The 15,267-nt window shown below is 40.8% G+C and overlaps 3 protein-coding genes across 4 annotated transcripts in view; all 3 read right to left on the bottom strand.

Moving 5' to 3' along the window:
* Nucleotides 1–188: 188 nt before the first annotated feature.
* plcd4a (phospholipase C, delta 4a) lies at nucleotides 189–9,738 on the bottom strand. Its single transcript, XM_057028170.1, has 16 exons — nucleotides 9,649–9,738; nucleotides 8,642–8,692; nucleotides 8,097–8,255; nucleotides 7,770–7,998; nucleotides 7,401–7,530; nucleotides 7,078–7,309; nucleotides 6,801–7,002; nucleotides 5,959–6,103; nucleotides 5,322–5,474; nucleotides 4,852–5,019; nucleotides 3,857–4,013; nucleotides 1,886–2,002; nucleotides 1,499–1,677; nucleotides 1,299–1,431; nucleotides 1,009–1,158; nucleotides 189–761 (listed from the first exon to the last, which is right to left on the bottom strand). Exons 2-16 carry the CDS (start codon nucleotides 8,664–8,666, stop codon nucleotides 670–672), a joined length of 2,271 nt encoding a protein of 756 aa, XP_056884150.1. The 5' UTR covers nucleotides 8,667–8,692; nucleotides 9,649–9,738; the 3' UTR covers nucleotides 189–669.
* A 1,987-nt stretch (nucleotides 9,739–11,725) lies between these two features.
* On the bottom strand, nucleotides 11,726–14,784 carry cnot9 (CCR4-NOT transcription complex subunit 9). The gene is made up of 8 exons (XM_057027423.1): nucleotides 14,594–14,784; nucleotides 13,688–13,867; nucleotides 13,487–13,602; nucleotides 13,302–13,411; nucleotides 12,646–12,755; nucleotides 12,467–12,565; nucleotides 12,278–12,369; nucleotides 11,726–12,171 (listed from the first exon to the last, which is right to left on the bottom strand). Exons 1-8 carry the CDS (start codon nucleotides 14,609–14,611, stop codon nucleotides 12,003–12,005), a joined length of 894 nt encoding a protein of 297 aa, XP_056883403.1. The 5' UTR covers nucleotides 14,612–14,784; the 3' UTR covers nucleotides 11,726–12,002.
* Nucleotides 14,785–15,048: 264 nt separating this feature from the next.
* LOC130522738 (histone-arginine methyltransferase CARM1-like) overlaps nucleotides 15,049–15,267 on the bottom strand; it is a 7,101-nt gene continuing 6,882 nt past the window's right edge. For both annotated transcript variants that reach the window (XM_057027418.1, XM_057027419.1), the window contains exon 15: nucleotides 15,049–15,267. This exon is cut by the window's right edge and continues 7 nt beyond it. In XM_057027418.1, the coding sequence (XP_056883398.1) occupies nucleotides 15,163–15,267 (105 nt within the window). In that variant the 3' untranslated portion in view covers nucleotides 15,049–15,162.

Genomic DNA, 15,267 nt, shown 5'->3' with positions numbered 1-15,267 from the left:
GGAAGACCCAGGACACGTTGGAGAGACTATGTCTCTTGACTGGCCTGGGAATGCCTGGGGATCCCCCCGGATGAGCTGGAAGAGGTAGCTGGGGAGAGGGAAGTCTGGGCTTCTCTCCTTAGGCTGCTGCCCCCACAACCCGACCCCGGATAAGCGGTAGAGGATGGATGGATGGATGGACAGTCTGATTGGATTTTGTTGGATTTCCTCACCGAACAAATTTACATAAATGTTTATGTGGAAAAAATTCCATGTCGAGCCATTGTGAAAGGTTGTGAACAGAAAGGGACAAGGTTATGTTTAAAATGTGAAAGTTTAATTCATGTTATTCATGTAATTTTATGTTATGCTTGCTGAAACGTTAAAATCCCATGAAGTGCTGTTTGTTAAAGCGAAATACTGAAAAATAAACATTTTGGTGGCACAGTTTTGTCTTCAGCAGAAACTAATTGTTTCACAGACACAGTTACACCAAACATCAGCAACAATATTGTAAAACAGGAGCAAATAATATATACTCACTGACAGAACAAAAAAGCAATACACATCTGTTTTAAACATTTGGCATAGTGTTTTTTTCTCACATCAAATTGTCACTAATACAACTGTTATGTAGGGTTCAATTTTTTTTTAGTTATCAATATGAGAAGAGAAAATACTAGTGCAGGTTTACTCCAGGTCTGTGATCCTGATGTGTACAAATAAGGAGGCAGGGGGAATACTGGTTCCATCTTTGGACAGTAAGTGAATGTGACGATAACCTGGGAGCACAAAAACGAGAGGAAATGAAAAGAGATGTGACCAGTAATTCAACACAATTGATATGCATTTCACAATTAAAAACATAAACTATGTCAGTTTTGGAAAAAAACAACTTAGAATAAATAAAGTACTATGTAAAGATCATTGCTGAGTGAAAACATTAATACATTCAAGTGATGTAAATTCATTTTAAGATGACTAACTGTACCTCAGAGCCTACTGAGTAAAAGGTTTCTCCATTCGTACCTTGCTGCATGCAGCTGAGAGGAAGCGTATACTGGCCAACAAAATCGTTTTTGGATGTCTTGTCATAGTCTTCCACGACAAAGCGCACCATGGCCAGCTCTGGGGTGTGGATTGTGAAACGGAGCGTATCATACCACACAGGGTTGAACCCTGCAGAGAATAAATTAGGTTGGCAAATGCGCCCTGACAAGTGACTCCTTAATTATTAAAGAACTATCCATTCTCTCTATTCAGGCATTGCCTCCGTTAATTAGTTTTACAGCAAAACGTGTCCAGAGCAACTCTTGTACCATTGTTTTCGATGTATCTTGTCTCCTGCTTGGCCTGGTCCAAAGGAACGCCATGAATCTCCACTCTAACCAAAGGATCCACTATAGAGTCTTCTTTGATATTGACTTTGGGCAGCTGCTGACCACTAATCACCTTAAATACATAAATGCAATGAGAGAAATCCCTCATAAATGGGTGAAGTAGCCACTGCAAACTGTACCTGTACGGTGAGGACAATGGGTTTATAGTTGTCCCGTTCGTGTGGTGTCTCCGGGTCAAATCTTTTCTCAGCCAATCTCATGAAACTGGGCTTTAGAATGAATCCACAGTTGCCATTCTGACGAAACAGCCCATCGTTCAGGTCCATCCCTTCTCCAGCAGTCTGAAAATTCAATGCAACTGAAAGCAAAAAAGAAGATGTTACAGTAAGTTGAGGCTGTCATTTGAGAAATAAAATATTTTGGATACCAAATATAAAATATCAGATACCAAATAAAAAAAGGGCATCAAATGACCTGAAACCAGTGGCACTTGTTATTACAGGAAAGGCAACCATTTTTGTGTCAAATGTCAGTATAAAAACACAACTAGTATTTTTTTGATTCACCAATTTGGCAACCAGCATTCCACATTTCCTGAGGATTGAAATTCGAAGAGTCTGTGCGAAAGCCGCTTGGATAAACCCTGGTCAGCTGCCTTGAATTATGGTACACAAACTCAGCCCCTGAAAGATAATATCAGAGAAAATATTAAAGCCTATCATTTACAAAGACAATTGTGTTCATATTTTAAGACAGAGAAAAGCTGTTGGGCAGTTTAAGCCCCAGTTCAGACGAAACATGGAAAGTGATCTGGTAGTTTAGGAAGGTGTTAGAACACCCTCAGAGCACTGCCAAGGTACCCTTGAGCAAAATTCATCAAAATTGTTTCTAGGTGCTTTCCAGAATCCCAGGGCCTGACCCCCAACGAGCAGCAGTGGCAAGGAAAAACTCCCCTTTAACAGGAAGAAACCTTGAACAGGACCAGGCTCATGTAGGGGGACCCTCCTGCTGATGGGGGTCTGGGTAGAGAGAGAGGAGAAAGGGGAGGACAGGTAGAAGAGAGACTAGGCACAGATCAGGGAAATACATTAATTATAACATTATTTTAGATTTAATGGGTGACCAATGAAGAGACGCCAGTACAGGAGTTATGTGATCTCTTTTGTCAATACCTGTCAGGACTCTGGCTGCAGCATTTTGGATAAGCTGGAGGCTTCTTAAAGAGTTGTTTGGACACCCTGATAATAAAGAATTACAATAGTCCAGCCTGGAAGTAACAAATGCATGGACTAACTTTTCAGCATCATGCCTCGTCAGTAGCTTCCTGATCTTTGTGATGTTCCTCAGGTGAAAAAAGGCACTTCTAGAGACTAATTTAATGTGTGAGTTGAAGGAGAGATTTTGATCAAAAGTTACTCCTAGATTCGTCACAGACAGACTAGATGTTAATGAGATACCATCTAGAGCAGGCATGGGCAAACTAAGGCCCGGGGGCCACACGCGGCCCGTTAAACGTTTTAATCCGGCCCGCCAAACTTGAAAAATTAAATGAATAAAACTTGTTAATGTTAAATTTTCACTGCAATTCTGGTGTTTTCCCACTAGAAAAAAGATAGTCAGGAGGAGAGTGATGGTGATATCCTGAAGGATAACAGAACTTTCAGTGCTTTAAAATAGAAATGGTTATTAATTTTTTTTAAAAAGGCACATTTTATTCATTTGATTTTAAGTGTTTTAAGACTCATTCCAAAGTCAGATATTTTGTTGTAATGCTTCTCTTCATTTTCATTTGAAATTAAAGCACATGTTTTCTCCATATCCCAAGATGTGTATTTTTTCTCCAATGAGGTGAGGTTACCAAAGCACTCCATCCATCCATCTGCTCCTGGTCCGGCCCCTTTGTCAAATGTTAGAACCCATTGTGGCCCACGAATCAAAATGTTTGCCCACCCCTGATCTAGAGTGATCATGTGATCTAATCTATCCCTAAGAGGTTCAGGACCAAACACTATGAACTCAGTTTTGCCTGAATTAAGGATGAACTGGTGTCTCATCCAGGGGTGGACCCTGCCTTCGACCCTACCCATGACCCCAAAATGGATAAAGCGATTAAGAAGACAAGGGAATTTTCTGTCAAGAGAATAAGAGCCTTACTTCCAAACCTGTGTTTTTCGTTCCTGGAACTAAAGCAGAAACTAAAATGTTCCTGAGTTTCCAGCGAACCTCGAAGGAGCATTATACAAATAGTGATTTAACTGCACATCCATGTAGTACAATATAAATTTAGCTTGGACAACCACACTGATATCCTACTGTAAATGTTTTTTCAAACTATTAAATTGGATTTCATGATCATATAGTCAGTGTACATCTCATCATTGGTCCAGCTGCCCATATCTTTTTTGTCTGTCTCTATAGCCAGAAACATTAGAATGTACCAAGAAGTGCGGCCACTGTATTTCCTTGGAGAAATAAACACAATGGAGATAAAGTGCAAGTGAGTGCAAATTTCCTTGTGGTGAAAAGCTTGGACTTACCAGCCTCCCTCAGATGTTTTCGTGCCTTAGACTCCGTAAAAGAAGCCACCTCATAGAACTTGGAGTGGATGCGGGAATGCTTGAAGCTCCTGAAATGGACGCTCTTGCAGTACACAACACAGTCTGAAAGCTCCTTGGACAGTCGCTGCTTTGACCTCTGTGAACATGCAGCAGCAATGCATAAAACAAAAGATGAAAGCAGCAAACATAAATTCAAGAGGACTCAACTTTGAGAGCTGTAAAAAACAGATCCATCTGATAACTCTTCAAATTAAAAATGTTCACGCCTGCTGTATCATTCATCTTTTAATGGCCATTAGAACAAATGTGTTTATGTCAAATTTCTATTGAGTAATTGCAATCCCTGACATTAACAGAGGTAATTAACCCTCTTTACACGAGACTCGGAGAACTTCAACCCCTTAATGAAATGCGCAGGATAGGGTAAACCCTTGCGATGCGTTGGAAAGCCTTCATGGTCGAGCAGTTCACGTTCTCTGAAACCTTGAGACAACCCCTGTGAAAATAGTGTAAGTGATCCTGAGCGAACAGTGCCAAGCAGAAACATAAGTGCTGTTGGGTGGCCTCATGACCGTAGAGATCCATGACCAGTCCAAAAGCAACAGTGAAACCTGCCAAACATTCCAATGGATGCCTGTCTACCGCAGCATGATAGCTGATCTGGCTCGTCTGCCCACACACCTCACCCCCCTAGACCGGCTGGCACTACAGTCATCTCTGCAGGTGCCAGACAGTTCTATTTTAAAGCACTACATCAGAGAACGCCCCCAGTATTCATTCATACAATGAAACCACACAAGACTCTAAACTGTAATTAACAAGCTCTGTCAATTAAAAGAAGTGCACTCATTTTAGCTTAGTCTGCTTAAAGTATTAAGAGGTCCATTAACATATTGAAATCCACTTCCTGATTTATCTGAACTCCTGATTGTCTGTCTGACTGATCAGACTGTCTGGTTCCGCGTCTGACCTACCATAACCCTGCGCCGCACGCTGTCACGATGGACATCGTCATCGTCGATTTCCGCCACCTCATCTTCCTCGCTGACTTCCCCGGTCTGAGAATCCTCCGTAATACCTCTGAAACTGTCTTCCAACGGTCCAATTTTCTTCGCCTTCAACAGTATCTTTCCTCTGAGGTCCTGAAAAGAAGGTCACATAACATTTACATCATCGGCCAACTGTTTCTAACACTTCAGGTACAGAAGAAAACACTACAATTATCAGGAAACAACAAAAGAAATAATGACTGTGATGATGCCCCAAAAAATATCAACACGAAGAAGAATCAAGGTCGGCGAAGGTGTTTGACAGCAAATTCAGAGCCAAACCAAGTAGGAAATTTTTGAAAAAAGAAAATAGGATTATCATCCCCTACGGGGAGACAACGTAACATATGCATGTTCTAAAACAGTGGGTCGTTGTTTAAAAGTGCTGTTTTCACCTCAGGTGATGGCAGTCCAACCAGGGCCTTGCCATTCAGGGTGCTTTTTAGCAGCTTGTCACCGAGAATGTGGTTGAGGTGTTCGGCCATGACTCTTTGCTGCTCAATACCGCAGTGGTTCTCGACGGACAGGATGACTGGATATTCTGACACCTGGATGGGTAAGAGGAGGGGTGAGGGAGCGAGTGAGTTTGTAATTTAACACTGGACGGTATTATTATGGGGGAAAGCTAATACACCTGCTGCCATACACCTGTGTTGTGCTTGGGTGGCAGAAAGTAGATGAACAAGGGGCCAAAAGGCGGCAATAATCAGTTGTGGGTCGATGCTTGTACACTGTGAGTTCTAACATGCATGTTCACCTGGCAGCTGTTCACTTTGGCAAGATGCTGACACTACATAGAAAATGTCAGATCTCCGGCTATTAGTCCCAGCTTTTAGAATAGGTCATAGATACCACAGCAGAGTTGTAGTCACTAATGAATTTATGAGATGAAACTGATGCCGTGTCATCACTTCATCACCTCACCCCCCAAATACCACAACCATCAAAACAGGAGTTGCAACAACAGATCACAAAAACACTTGACAGGACTAAGAATTCGGGCTGATTTAAAGCCTGATTGTATGACGTTACCTTGAAGGCATAGTTGGCCACTGCACCGACCACATCTTTAAAGAGTATCTTGGAGGTGAAAGTGTGTCCATGGTAGACTATGGGCTCTCCGTTGGCACCGTCCCAGCAGTCCACCTCCACACACCGACAGCCACGACTCAAAGCCCTGACAGACAGAGAAATCCATTACTTTTATTATTCCTGCACTTCTACAGTATATTTACGGCCACAGAAAAATGTAAATATACAAGTTAAATTTGCATTCAACACCATTATTATACTCAAGCTGCATTGGCATCTCCGATTAAATGAAATAATCACTTAAAAGCAGTTTGTCGTCACAAATCCTGCTTTGTTTTATTAATGAATTTTGTAGAACTGATGGTGAGGGATTAGTTCAGAACAATGAGTAAATGTCATGACCACTCTCAGGGTCAATGGGACAGATTAGAGAACATTAGGGAAGCAATTTTCACCAGGGGGAAACCCTTATATATCTAAAAGGTTTGGGGAACAGATTTGGTCCCAGTCATCCACAGAGCTTGACCAGTAAGACTTAACATGACTCTTAATTTATAATCCTTCCATGGTTCATGTTACCCAAATGGGCCATAACTAGTTGGCCTTTATCCAAATCTAGAAAGCAGTGTTTAAAAAAATGCAAAAAAACAAAACAAAATCAGCGGACAAAGGTGCAATTGCAAGCTTCTCACAGGTCCAAAATGCTCAAAGCAGAATGATTTGAAGCATTCAGCTTAGATCTAACATTTACATATATGTATCTTTTTTTCATAGCTCATAGAACAATTCTATTAATAATAGCTGTGGTGATATTGTCAGCAGAGTTATCCTCCAATCATTACCTGATATATCCCTCCATACTGCTATGCCCTCTGAGCTGATCCTCCATTAGGTAGGTGTTGTGGGAGGAGGCAATAAAGTAATGGCACAGGGGCTGGCTCATGTCCTGGAAGATGCCCCGCCGTTGAGGGTTAAAAATGGAGCCCTCCATTGAGCCAAGATACATCAAGAAGCCATCAAACGTCATGGCATTTAGCAGCTTGGCTAGAAACACAGAAAGATCTTATCAGATGTACTTTTCCTCAATGAAGGACAGCTCCTTCATCACTGTCTGTGCACCTGTGTCAGATGGCTCATAGCGCTCAATGAGCTGCTTGGCATGCTGCTGAATATCACCCTCCTCAAGCTGCTCCTCCCTCAGGAAGTCCTCCAGGTCACCCTGGGATAACTTCTGCCCATGAGTCGAGTACTCCTGGAAAACCTTCAGCACATCCTCCCTCTGAGTTAACATCTTGTAGAAGAGCACAAACTCATCATCCTCAAGGGTACCTGACTGCGATTTATCAGCCATCTGTGAGACAGGAAGAGGATATATCATCGCTCTATAGGTAGACAAAGCACATGCTTCCTCATTATCTTGAGGTTCAATTGTAGGGACTTACTGTAAAGAGACGATGAGCATGGTGCTCACTCATGTCCACGTTCATCATCTTCAGTAAATCTTGCACTTCTTTGAAGTTCATCCGGCCGTCGTTGTTTTTGTCCGCTTTCTTGAACCAGTCACTGATCCATCTGATAATGATACTTGAGGAAAAGTATCGTTAGACCCAATCAAACATTAATCACTTGGTAAGTGGCGGTATTGAGAAATTTCCAATACCACACCAAAGCGTATTGAAACATGAATAATGGATGTTATGTAGTGGAGACCATGAACAACCTTCTTGACTTAAATCGTTTTGAATAAAAATCCAAAATTGCCAATCAATCAACCTGATGTAGATTAATTTATGAAGGCAAGTAAAGGATACTGGTCCAGTTTCTCTCGCTCCCCCATGTTCTCCAGATTCTCCATCAGCTTCCTAATGCCTCTGATCCAGGACTGTGCTTCCTCAGCTGACTCAGCCACAAGGTCCAGGTTGACTCTACGGCTGCGGAAGACCAGTGTGAAACAACGATCTGCTGGGAACTCCTCAGCGATGCTCAGCAGGACCTCAGACTGGTGGCCCTCTCGTATCGCCTCTACATCACTCACGGAAACTGAGAAAAAAGATAAACAACTGAGCAAATTACCATTTGGATATAATAAGTGTGTTGGGTTTAATGTCTAATCTGAAGGGTAAACCTTGCGTTCGTACATGTGGAGTGGGTGTTGCCAGCCTTTTTGGACTTGTACCAGATGGTCATGCAGTCCTCCTGTAGTTTGAAGTAGCGCTGTTTCTTCCAGGTGCGAGACTTAATTTTTCTCATTACCGAGCCCACCAGCATGGACTGGAGGTTGTCATCCTCCCGGACGCCTAATTAAAGTAATTACAGTAAACTCTTGCATACTATTGGATGGCGTGTTTCTCATCTGACCATCGTTTTCAAGCATTTTACATCGTACAGAAACAGCAGTATAACTTTTGACGGTCAGTATTTCAGTATTTTTTGTGATTTTCTGTGATTTTTTTTTAGCTTTTCACATTTTTAACCTGGCAATTTAAAAAAGATGATGCAAAATAGCTGAAAACATGATAAAAAATACAATTTTTGTTATTTTTTTTACTGACTCGCAACATCCTTCTATCCCCAATATATTTAAAAATCATATTTTCACAGGTAAGAACATGTAAGAATATTTTTTTTAAAAGGAAAATAATCATAACATAATAACACGACATTGCTATGAGAACAGACTTACGGAGGCTGCTCCCTATGGAGGCCATTTGGTAACGTTTCACTCTTCGGCCATCTAAAAGAATGGAGAGAACATGTGATGCAACAATTAAATAATTGTGGATTCATTATACATCAGGCCTGTGCAGAAGCCATTTTGTACATGACTTTATATCAGTTTTGTTAATATTTTTGTATGTGCATTTAATAATTGTAGTCTAATCTTCTGAAAAATTAAATTAAAAACAACAAGCATTGGCTATTTATACTCTTCCCTCCTATTTAAAAGCAAGATATGCCAAAATCATCACAAATATAGCGAGGGATGATTAGAGTTGCCTTTGAAATGTTAATAGGTCAGTTGTGTTTTCTTTTATAAAGCTTCATGTAACCAGGCAGACCATTAGTCATGACTTTCCTAGTTTATCACCATGGGTGGTTAGTTTACCTGTCCACACTTGGCAGCCTTATCAAACCCATGTTGCAGGCAGAAGGAAGCTGGTCTGGGTGCTGCTCTGTATGTTTTAATGGCATCCTGTGCTTCTGTTGTGACGCTACGTTGACCTCTCTAAGCCCACTATTCTCTGCCCCCAATCCCCAGCACAGTCTCAGCATTCCTGTGACTACTGACCTCTGCAGAATCGGTGCCGCTCAACCAAACGCTCATTTATTCCAGCACAAAAATGAAAGCTACAGATGTAATTTATCACTTCTAGATCTGAGTTCAACACCTTTGAAATGCTTAAGGCAGAATAATACTGATCCCATGGCTCAACAGTGTGGTCACATAACTGTTTAGGATTCTGAATTATCTCATTCAGTTGATATTTTCTTGCTAATAACACCCAAAATATAATCTCCAACAGGTAAAGCAAGTAAATTGAGGTTGAAAAAAAAAAATATATATATATTTTACCTTATGCACATTCTTCTAATTATAAGTTTCCTCAACTTAAACAGTCAATAAAAGTCAGTATTAATCAGTTGGTCAAATAACTGTGAATCAATGAAGATCTGAAAACAGAAGCTGACCTGTTGCAGGATCATCTCTGAGTCCTGGCTCAGCAGGAACATTTCACCACACAAAGGACGCCACCGACAGTGACTGAGAACAGGGTTTTCTCTCTGTGACACATCTCTCCTGCCCCTCCTCCTGCACCATCCCTCTCTCTCTCTGCAACCTTTTAGTGTCTGCATAAACTGTTTGGCCCAATTTAACATTTTAACACCTCAGAAGGTGCTTCAAAACGAGGCTTTGGAGGTAGAGCCATTTTCAGTATGGACACAAAATAATTAAAGGTAAATGTAGCAAATATTCTAATGCTTGATATTTTCTCACATACAGAAAGCTTATTTTATTACCTATAAGGGGATGTTGCATTATTATGTGGATCTTGTGAATTACAAGGTTTTCACCATATAAAATATTATTTTTGTTTTGTTTTGTAAATCATAGTTTAATTATAGATAAGCCAGTATTTTATTATATATATTTTCATATTTCCATGTATCGTGTCCTGCTATGGATATATGTAAATATTGGTTTTCATCCAATATTATATTATGAAATACTGTGTTTTGGTGAATCTGACCTCCATTAAAACCCCACCATTTTTTAATATCCCAAATGGAGAAAAAGGTGTTTTTTTCCCGCAGTTTTGGTCCACCTGAGTCCAACGCAACCTGTTTATCATTACGGAGCTTCGCTCATCAAACTTTGATTCATCCAGCCACAAGGATGACACACAGACAGGAAGAGATCATCCATCAAACAGATACCCTGCTGCCAGTTTACCCTCGGTGTCATTACGGGCAGCAGTTATGCAGACGCTAAGCTGAAAGGTCATAAGTTTGTATGTTCTGAATATTAATATTCTCCCTTCACCTGTGTTCCCTGCTCAGGTTCTGACACATCAATAATCTACAGCACAAGCTCAGTTTCCCGGCTCAAGTTACACCAGCGGAGCCAAGAATGAAATGGAGGCGCTCAGGCGCTCCCTCACAATGACCTCCTCCAAAGAAAAAAGAAGGACTACAGTTCCCAGCAGCGACCTCTACAATGGATGGCCTGAAGTCATTTACACCAGACATCAGAGATTATGGTGTTGAATAGCCAATTAGTAAAACAAAGAATCCTTTGAGTACAAACACAATTACACGATGAATGAATGAACGTGGAAACGCTGATGTTGCAAAGCTGCTGGACAACAAACAAGCGTACAAATAGGTAAAGATTACTTCTTTACTTTGAACATGCTCCTTGGAAATAATTCTAATCATAATTTCCTGTTTATTTCCCTTTCCCATTGTTGGGATCTACCCAAAGGAAGGCAATATCAGCACAGAGAGCTTTCAATGGATCTTTTTGTTAAATGAAAAGATTATTAAATTGCCAACATGCCTTTTCCCGCCTTCGGATTTCATTCAAGCCAAGTTACAACACCAAGTTAATGGCAGAATTATTCGTTTATATTAAACATTTGTAGAGATTAGGCACATTTTAAATGGCTTGAGCCCATATTGTCAGTTCTGCTGCTCATCCCACAAATGCATAATACATAATAAATGCAAGGCTGTAGGGAAATAGACAAGGTCTTCAAGTGTATCTTTGTCAAGGAGCATATAGTTATTGTATAATTCTACCAAACTCACACTTGCTTACCTTTTGTGACAAGTTAAGTACAATAACCTTAGTGATTCCTCCTAAGATATAAAATGAAATGTATGTTTTGTTGACAAACTATGTCTTAAAAGAAGAATGGAAAACTGATAACCAGGACATTTGTTAAGCATGCATTTGTAAAAATGAGTGGCTTATGGGGACATTGCAGATTTTGTATAAAAGGCCTGTATATTTTGATTGCTAAACTTTTATTAAAAATGAAAAAAGAATTATCCCTTATAGGGTTCAATGTGCAATACAGATCTCGGTGGTTTCAAGAGTGTAAATACTGCCACCTAGTGGGTAAAGACTTGGTTTCAAGAGTGTAAATACTGCCACCTAGTGGGTAAAGACTTGGTTTCAAGAGTGTAAATACTGCCACCTAGTGGGTAAACGTGTAATGAATGAGCTGACAGTGTCAGTGCAGCTGGATAAAGGTGCTTCTGCTGTCTGTTGTGAAACACTTTATTGTAGCTCTGAAAATAGGTAACATAGAACACGGAGAAGCAGAAAAACTCTTGGAAACTGTGGATTCGTTAGAACCAAATCACAGACGCACAGGCTCTCAGCTTGCACATCTGTTCAGAAAAATAATCAGGCAGCAGCCTTTTCTCCCGTCTACAGTCTCTCATAAAAACATCAGTGTCCATGACTGACGGCTCGGCTGTTGGGCAGTTCTGCGCTGGTGTTCTTCGAGTTCAGAAGATTGAGGAGAGTTGAGACGTCATTGAGGAGGAAGAGGGATGCCTCTGGGATCCGTGACCTGTCCCTCCTGCAGGTTCTTCACCAGCTGGGCCAGCCAACGCTTGGTGGTGGTGTCGTCCTTCAAGACTTGGGCAAAAGTGGTGTCTTTGAGCTGATCGGGGAGGCATTGCCGCAGAGCTTCCCTGGCTCTGCAAAAGGACCAAAACACACGGTCAGGAGTGTGGCTGCTCTCGCCGCTCGCAGCTTTTTCTGCTTGATTATCATCTGACACTGGTTTAAAAGCATTCAATCCACCTGGAGTTGTCAGAGAGGCGCAAATAACAGCGGACCACATGCTTCAGCAGACGAGCTGACGGCTCTTTGGAGAGCTGCAGGACCATTTTACCCTGAAAAAAAGAACCGCGAGCCAAAAATAACTCATTGATACAGTGGAAATGGGGCATCAACACACTCTCCTTAAAACGGAGATCTTGATCAACTCACAAGGATCATGGCAACATGGGAGAAGCGTTCATAAGTCTGACAGATGTATGCCAGACCTGTGTCATCCAGAAGAATCTTCTGGAGGATAAAGGTAGCAACCTGAAACACAAAATACACAGGAGGTCCTTCAGTACTGGCGTTGCCACCCAGCTCTGGACTGCGAGCGAGAGGAAGAATACCGTTTTGGAGAGCTCACTGCCGGACTCCATGATGCGAAGGCACAAAGGGATGATCTCTGTTGTCAAAAGGAAGTTGATTACTTCCTGCTCATCTGTTTTCACTAGAGCTCCTGTGGATATTAAGGAAAAGTAACAAACACAGATGAAATGATTTTCTTACATTCCATGGCTCAGTTGCTTCTTGATTAACATATTGTCAGCTGTAAAAAGTGCCGCTGTAATTTTGAGTCAATTCTTTCTTTCTTAAACCAATGACCACCTCTGGTAAAATTGCCTACATGCTGTGATTCTCCACCTTTAGCCTTATTAGCCTACAGAGAGCGTGACTTGGATCAGTTTAGTTTATTTTAAGAAGGCGACAAGATATAAAATAGGAGACAATTGAGAAATGTCAAAGGTAACATCTTTAGATATTACACTTTGTCATGTAGAAATAAAGAATCAATAAAGACAGATTTGGACTTTGTAAGGTTGTTAACACACCATCACAGTAAGATCGGCCAGAACAATCAAAAAACCTTTGCTTTTTTCCTTATGGTCCTTAAAAACCAACTAATTGTATTGTTGTCCTGATATGTTGTAAATAAGGCAGGCTTGGAGGAACACTGGACCTTTCCAACGCCCCACAGATTCTACAGAAGAGAAACAGATCTTACCAATGACTCCTAAGCTGGTGAGCCGTAGGTACTCAAACGGCCTTGTTTTGCTGACTGTATGTAAGAACGGGTAGAGGAAGAGCGGGATGTGTGCAGCCAGAAAAGCTGACCTGTAAAAGATCAAACCTGCCATTTTAGTATCGGTGGTGGACGAACGCGCCGTAACAGCATCGACGTCTGGCTACCTTGTCTCTGGGTGTGATGCTACACACTGGAGGAGAGCAAGTGCATTACAAACTCGGTTGGATTGGTGTGCTGTCAGTGTTGGGGGATTGATCGACGGATAGATATTAACAATTTCCTGCAAACACACGCACAAAAACAACAACAGTGAGGCGCAGAAGGGCAGATAAAGCAGATGGCCAACGTTTGTGCCCCTCAGTGACCTGCAGCAGCGCCGCTATAGTGCCACAGGAGTGCCAAAGCATGGGAGCCAGGTCCGGCACAGATTCCCTCTTTTTGCTGAGCTCCAGGAGGGCATTTTCCCTGGTCTCAGGACTGGACAGCTCGTTGATCCACTGGTAGATCTTTTCTCTATCCACCTGGGCCAGCGCTGTGGTTACAGCCTACAAGCAAAAGACAGAGAACAAAGTGGAACATGTATGCAGTAAAATCTTTTCTGTAAAAGCGATGGCTGCTATGAAATCTAAGGCCAAACGATGGCGCCAAAAATAAAAAAAGCCGCATATTTAAACGGAAAATATGACAATCTGCATATATTTAGGTCGCTTTTAAACCACATGCAATTTTTTTTAAGACACGATGCCTTTAAGTTTGCAAACTACACAATTTTACTAAAACAAGTCAACAACAGTTTATGCTTTTTTTCTAAATCATATTTAGAATTACGGTTCAGTTGAATACGTGGGTCCGGTATTCAAAGTGCAAATGACTTGTAATCCTTGTAAGCTCTTTGTTAGTGCCTAAACGCATTTGGTGCTTTACAAGTAAATATTTAATTGTTCTTGAGTGTAAAACCCAGTAGTAGTTCTAAAGCGTGGTCTATTGTAAACAGGAATGTTGCAGACGGCTGAAAACGCGCAATCTTTATAACACTACCAGATTACTATTTCGTAGTTAATTATGTTTCATTCAGTCAGTATATTAGTCAGTAAAGTAGTGTAACTGGAGCTTTCCGAATCTAGCTTCTGTGAACTTTGCAGTTTACGTATTGTCTCAAGTATGACTTCGGAAAGAGTGTTTAACAACCATGCTAACCTAGTATAGCCTAATAGCTAGGTTAGCCGAGGTTAGCAAATAGATTTAGAGGGATAATTATCCCATGTACTTACTGCTCCTGTAGCTAGCATTCTGTGTAACGACGAGGTTAAATTCACCAAATTCTTTTGATTATAATATCACAGGTTACAAATATTCTATGGTGCAGAAGTAGAATTATTTTGCTGAAACAGAGACATCGGGCTACGCTAGCTTCCAATGACCGATAGCTACCAAACACTTCCCTTTCCCTTTCAAATTAAAAGCACAACCAACATCATCCAATTTTAAAATATGAGTACTAAAGTCATTTTACCTCTAAAAATAGAACACAAATAAAACACGTGGATTAAGAAAACTGCTAGTACACAAATAACTCATTTTCTTGGTGTAAAAAGTCCAATAATAATAACAACAACAATCCTACTACTACTACCGGTACTACTAATAATAATATTTCTAACAAATAAATACCCCAAATCCTCACAAATACCAAAACATACTATAAGTACAAAAGAACATCCCACACTAATGATTTTATGTTTTATTTGATTAATCTTGCATCTAAAAAAATGTATAGTCTATAAAATTCATTAACAACAATAATTGCATTGATATCTGAATTTCAGTTTGTAATTTTAATTTAGGGGGGAATAAGGTGTAATCTGAAGAAAGGGTTCTTGAGGTCCAAGATGTTTCCAGATGTGAAGTTTGACTGGTCTACTGTGGCTTTAATGTGGATGTCATA

This window comes from Takifugu flavidus, chromosome 3, assembly GCF_003711565.1.
Source record: "Takifugu flavidus isolate HTHZ2018 chromosome 3, ASM371156v2, whole genome shotgun sequence".
Taxonomy (NCBI): Eukaryota; Metazoa; Chordata; class Actinopteri; order Tetraodontiformes; family Tetraodontidae; genus Takifugu; species Takifugu flavidus.
The sequence above is the reverse complement of the archived record's forward strand: the minus strand, read 5'-3'. Positions and strand labels throughout refer to the sequence as shown.

Bases quoted from the DNA above. Each gene is read 5' to 3' on its own strand.
- plcd4a (XM_057028170.1), bottom strand. From the start codon at position 8,666: ATGGCCTCCATAGGGAGCAGCCTCC. The intron at 1,678-1,885 runs GTGAATCAAAAA...TTTTGCTTTCAG, and splicing joins GAATGCTGGTTGCCAAATTG to TTGCATTGAATTTTCAGACT. The intron at 1,432-1,498 runs GTACAGTTTGCA...TATGTATTTAAG, and splicing joins CCATTGTCCTCACCGTACAG to GTGATTAGTGGTCAGCAGCT.
- cnot9 (XM_057027423.1), bottom strand. The intron at 12,370-12,466 runs GTGAGTTGATCA...TCTTTTTTTCAG, and splicing joins CCCATGTTGCCATGATCCTT to GGTAAAATGGTCCTGCAGCT. The intron at 12,172-12,277 runs GTGGATTGAATG...GTCCTTTTGCAG, and splicing joins CGCCTCTCTGACAACTCCAG to AGCCAGGGAAGCTCTGCGGC.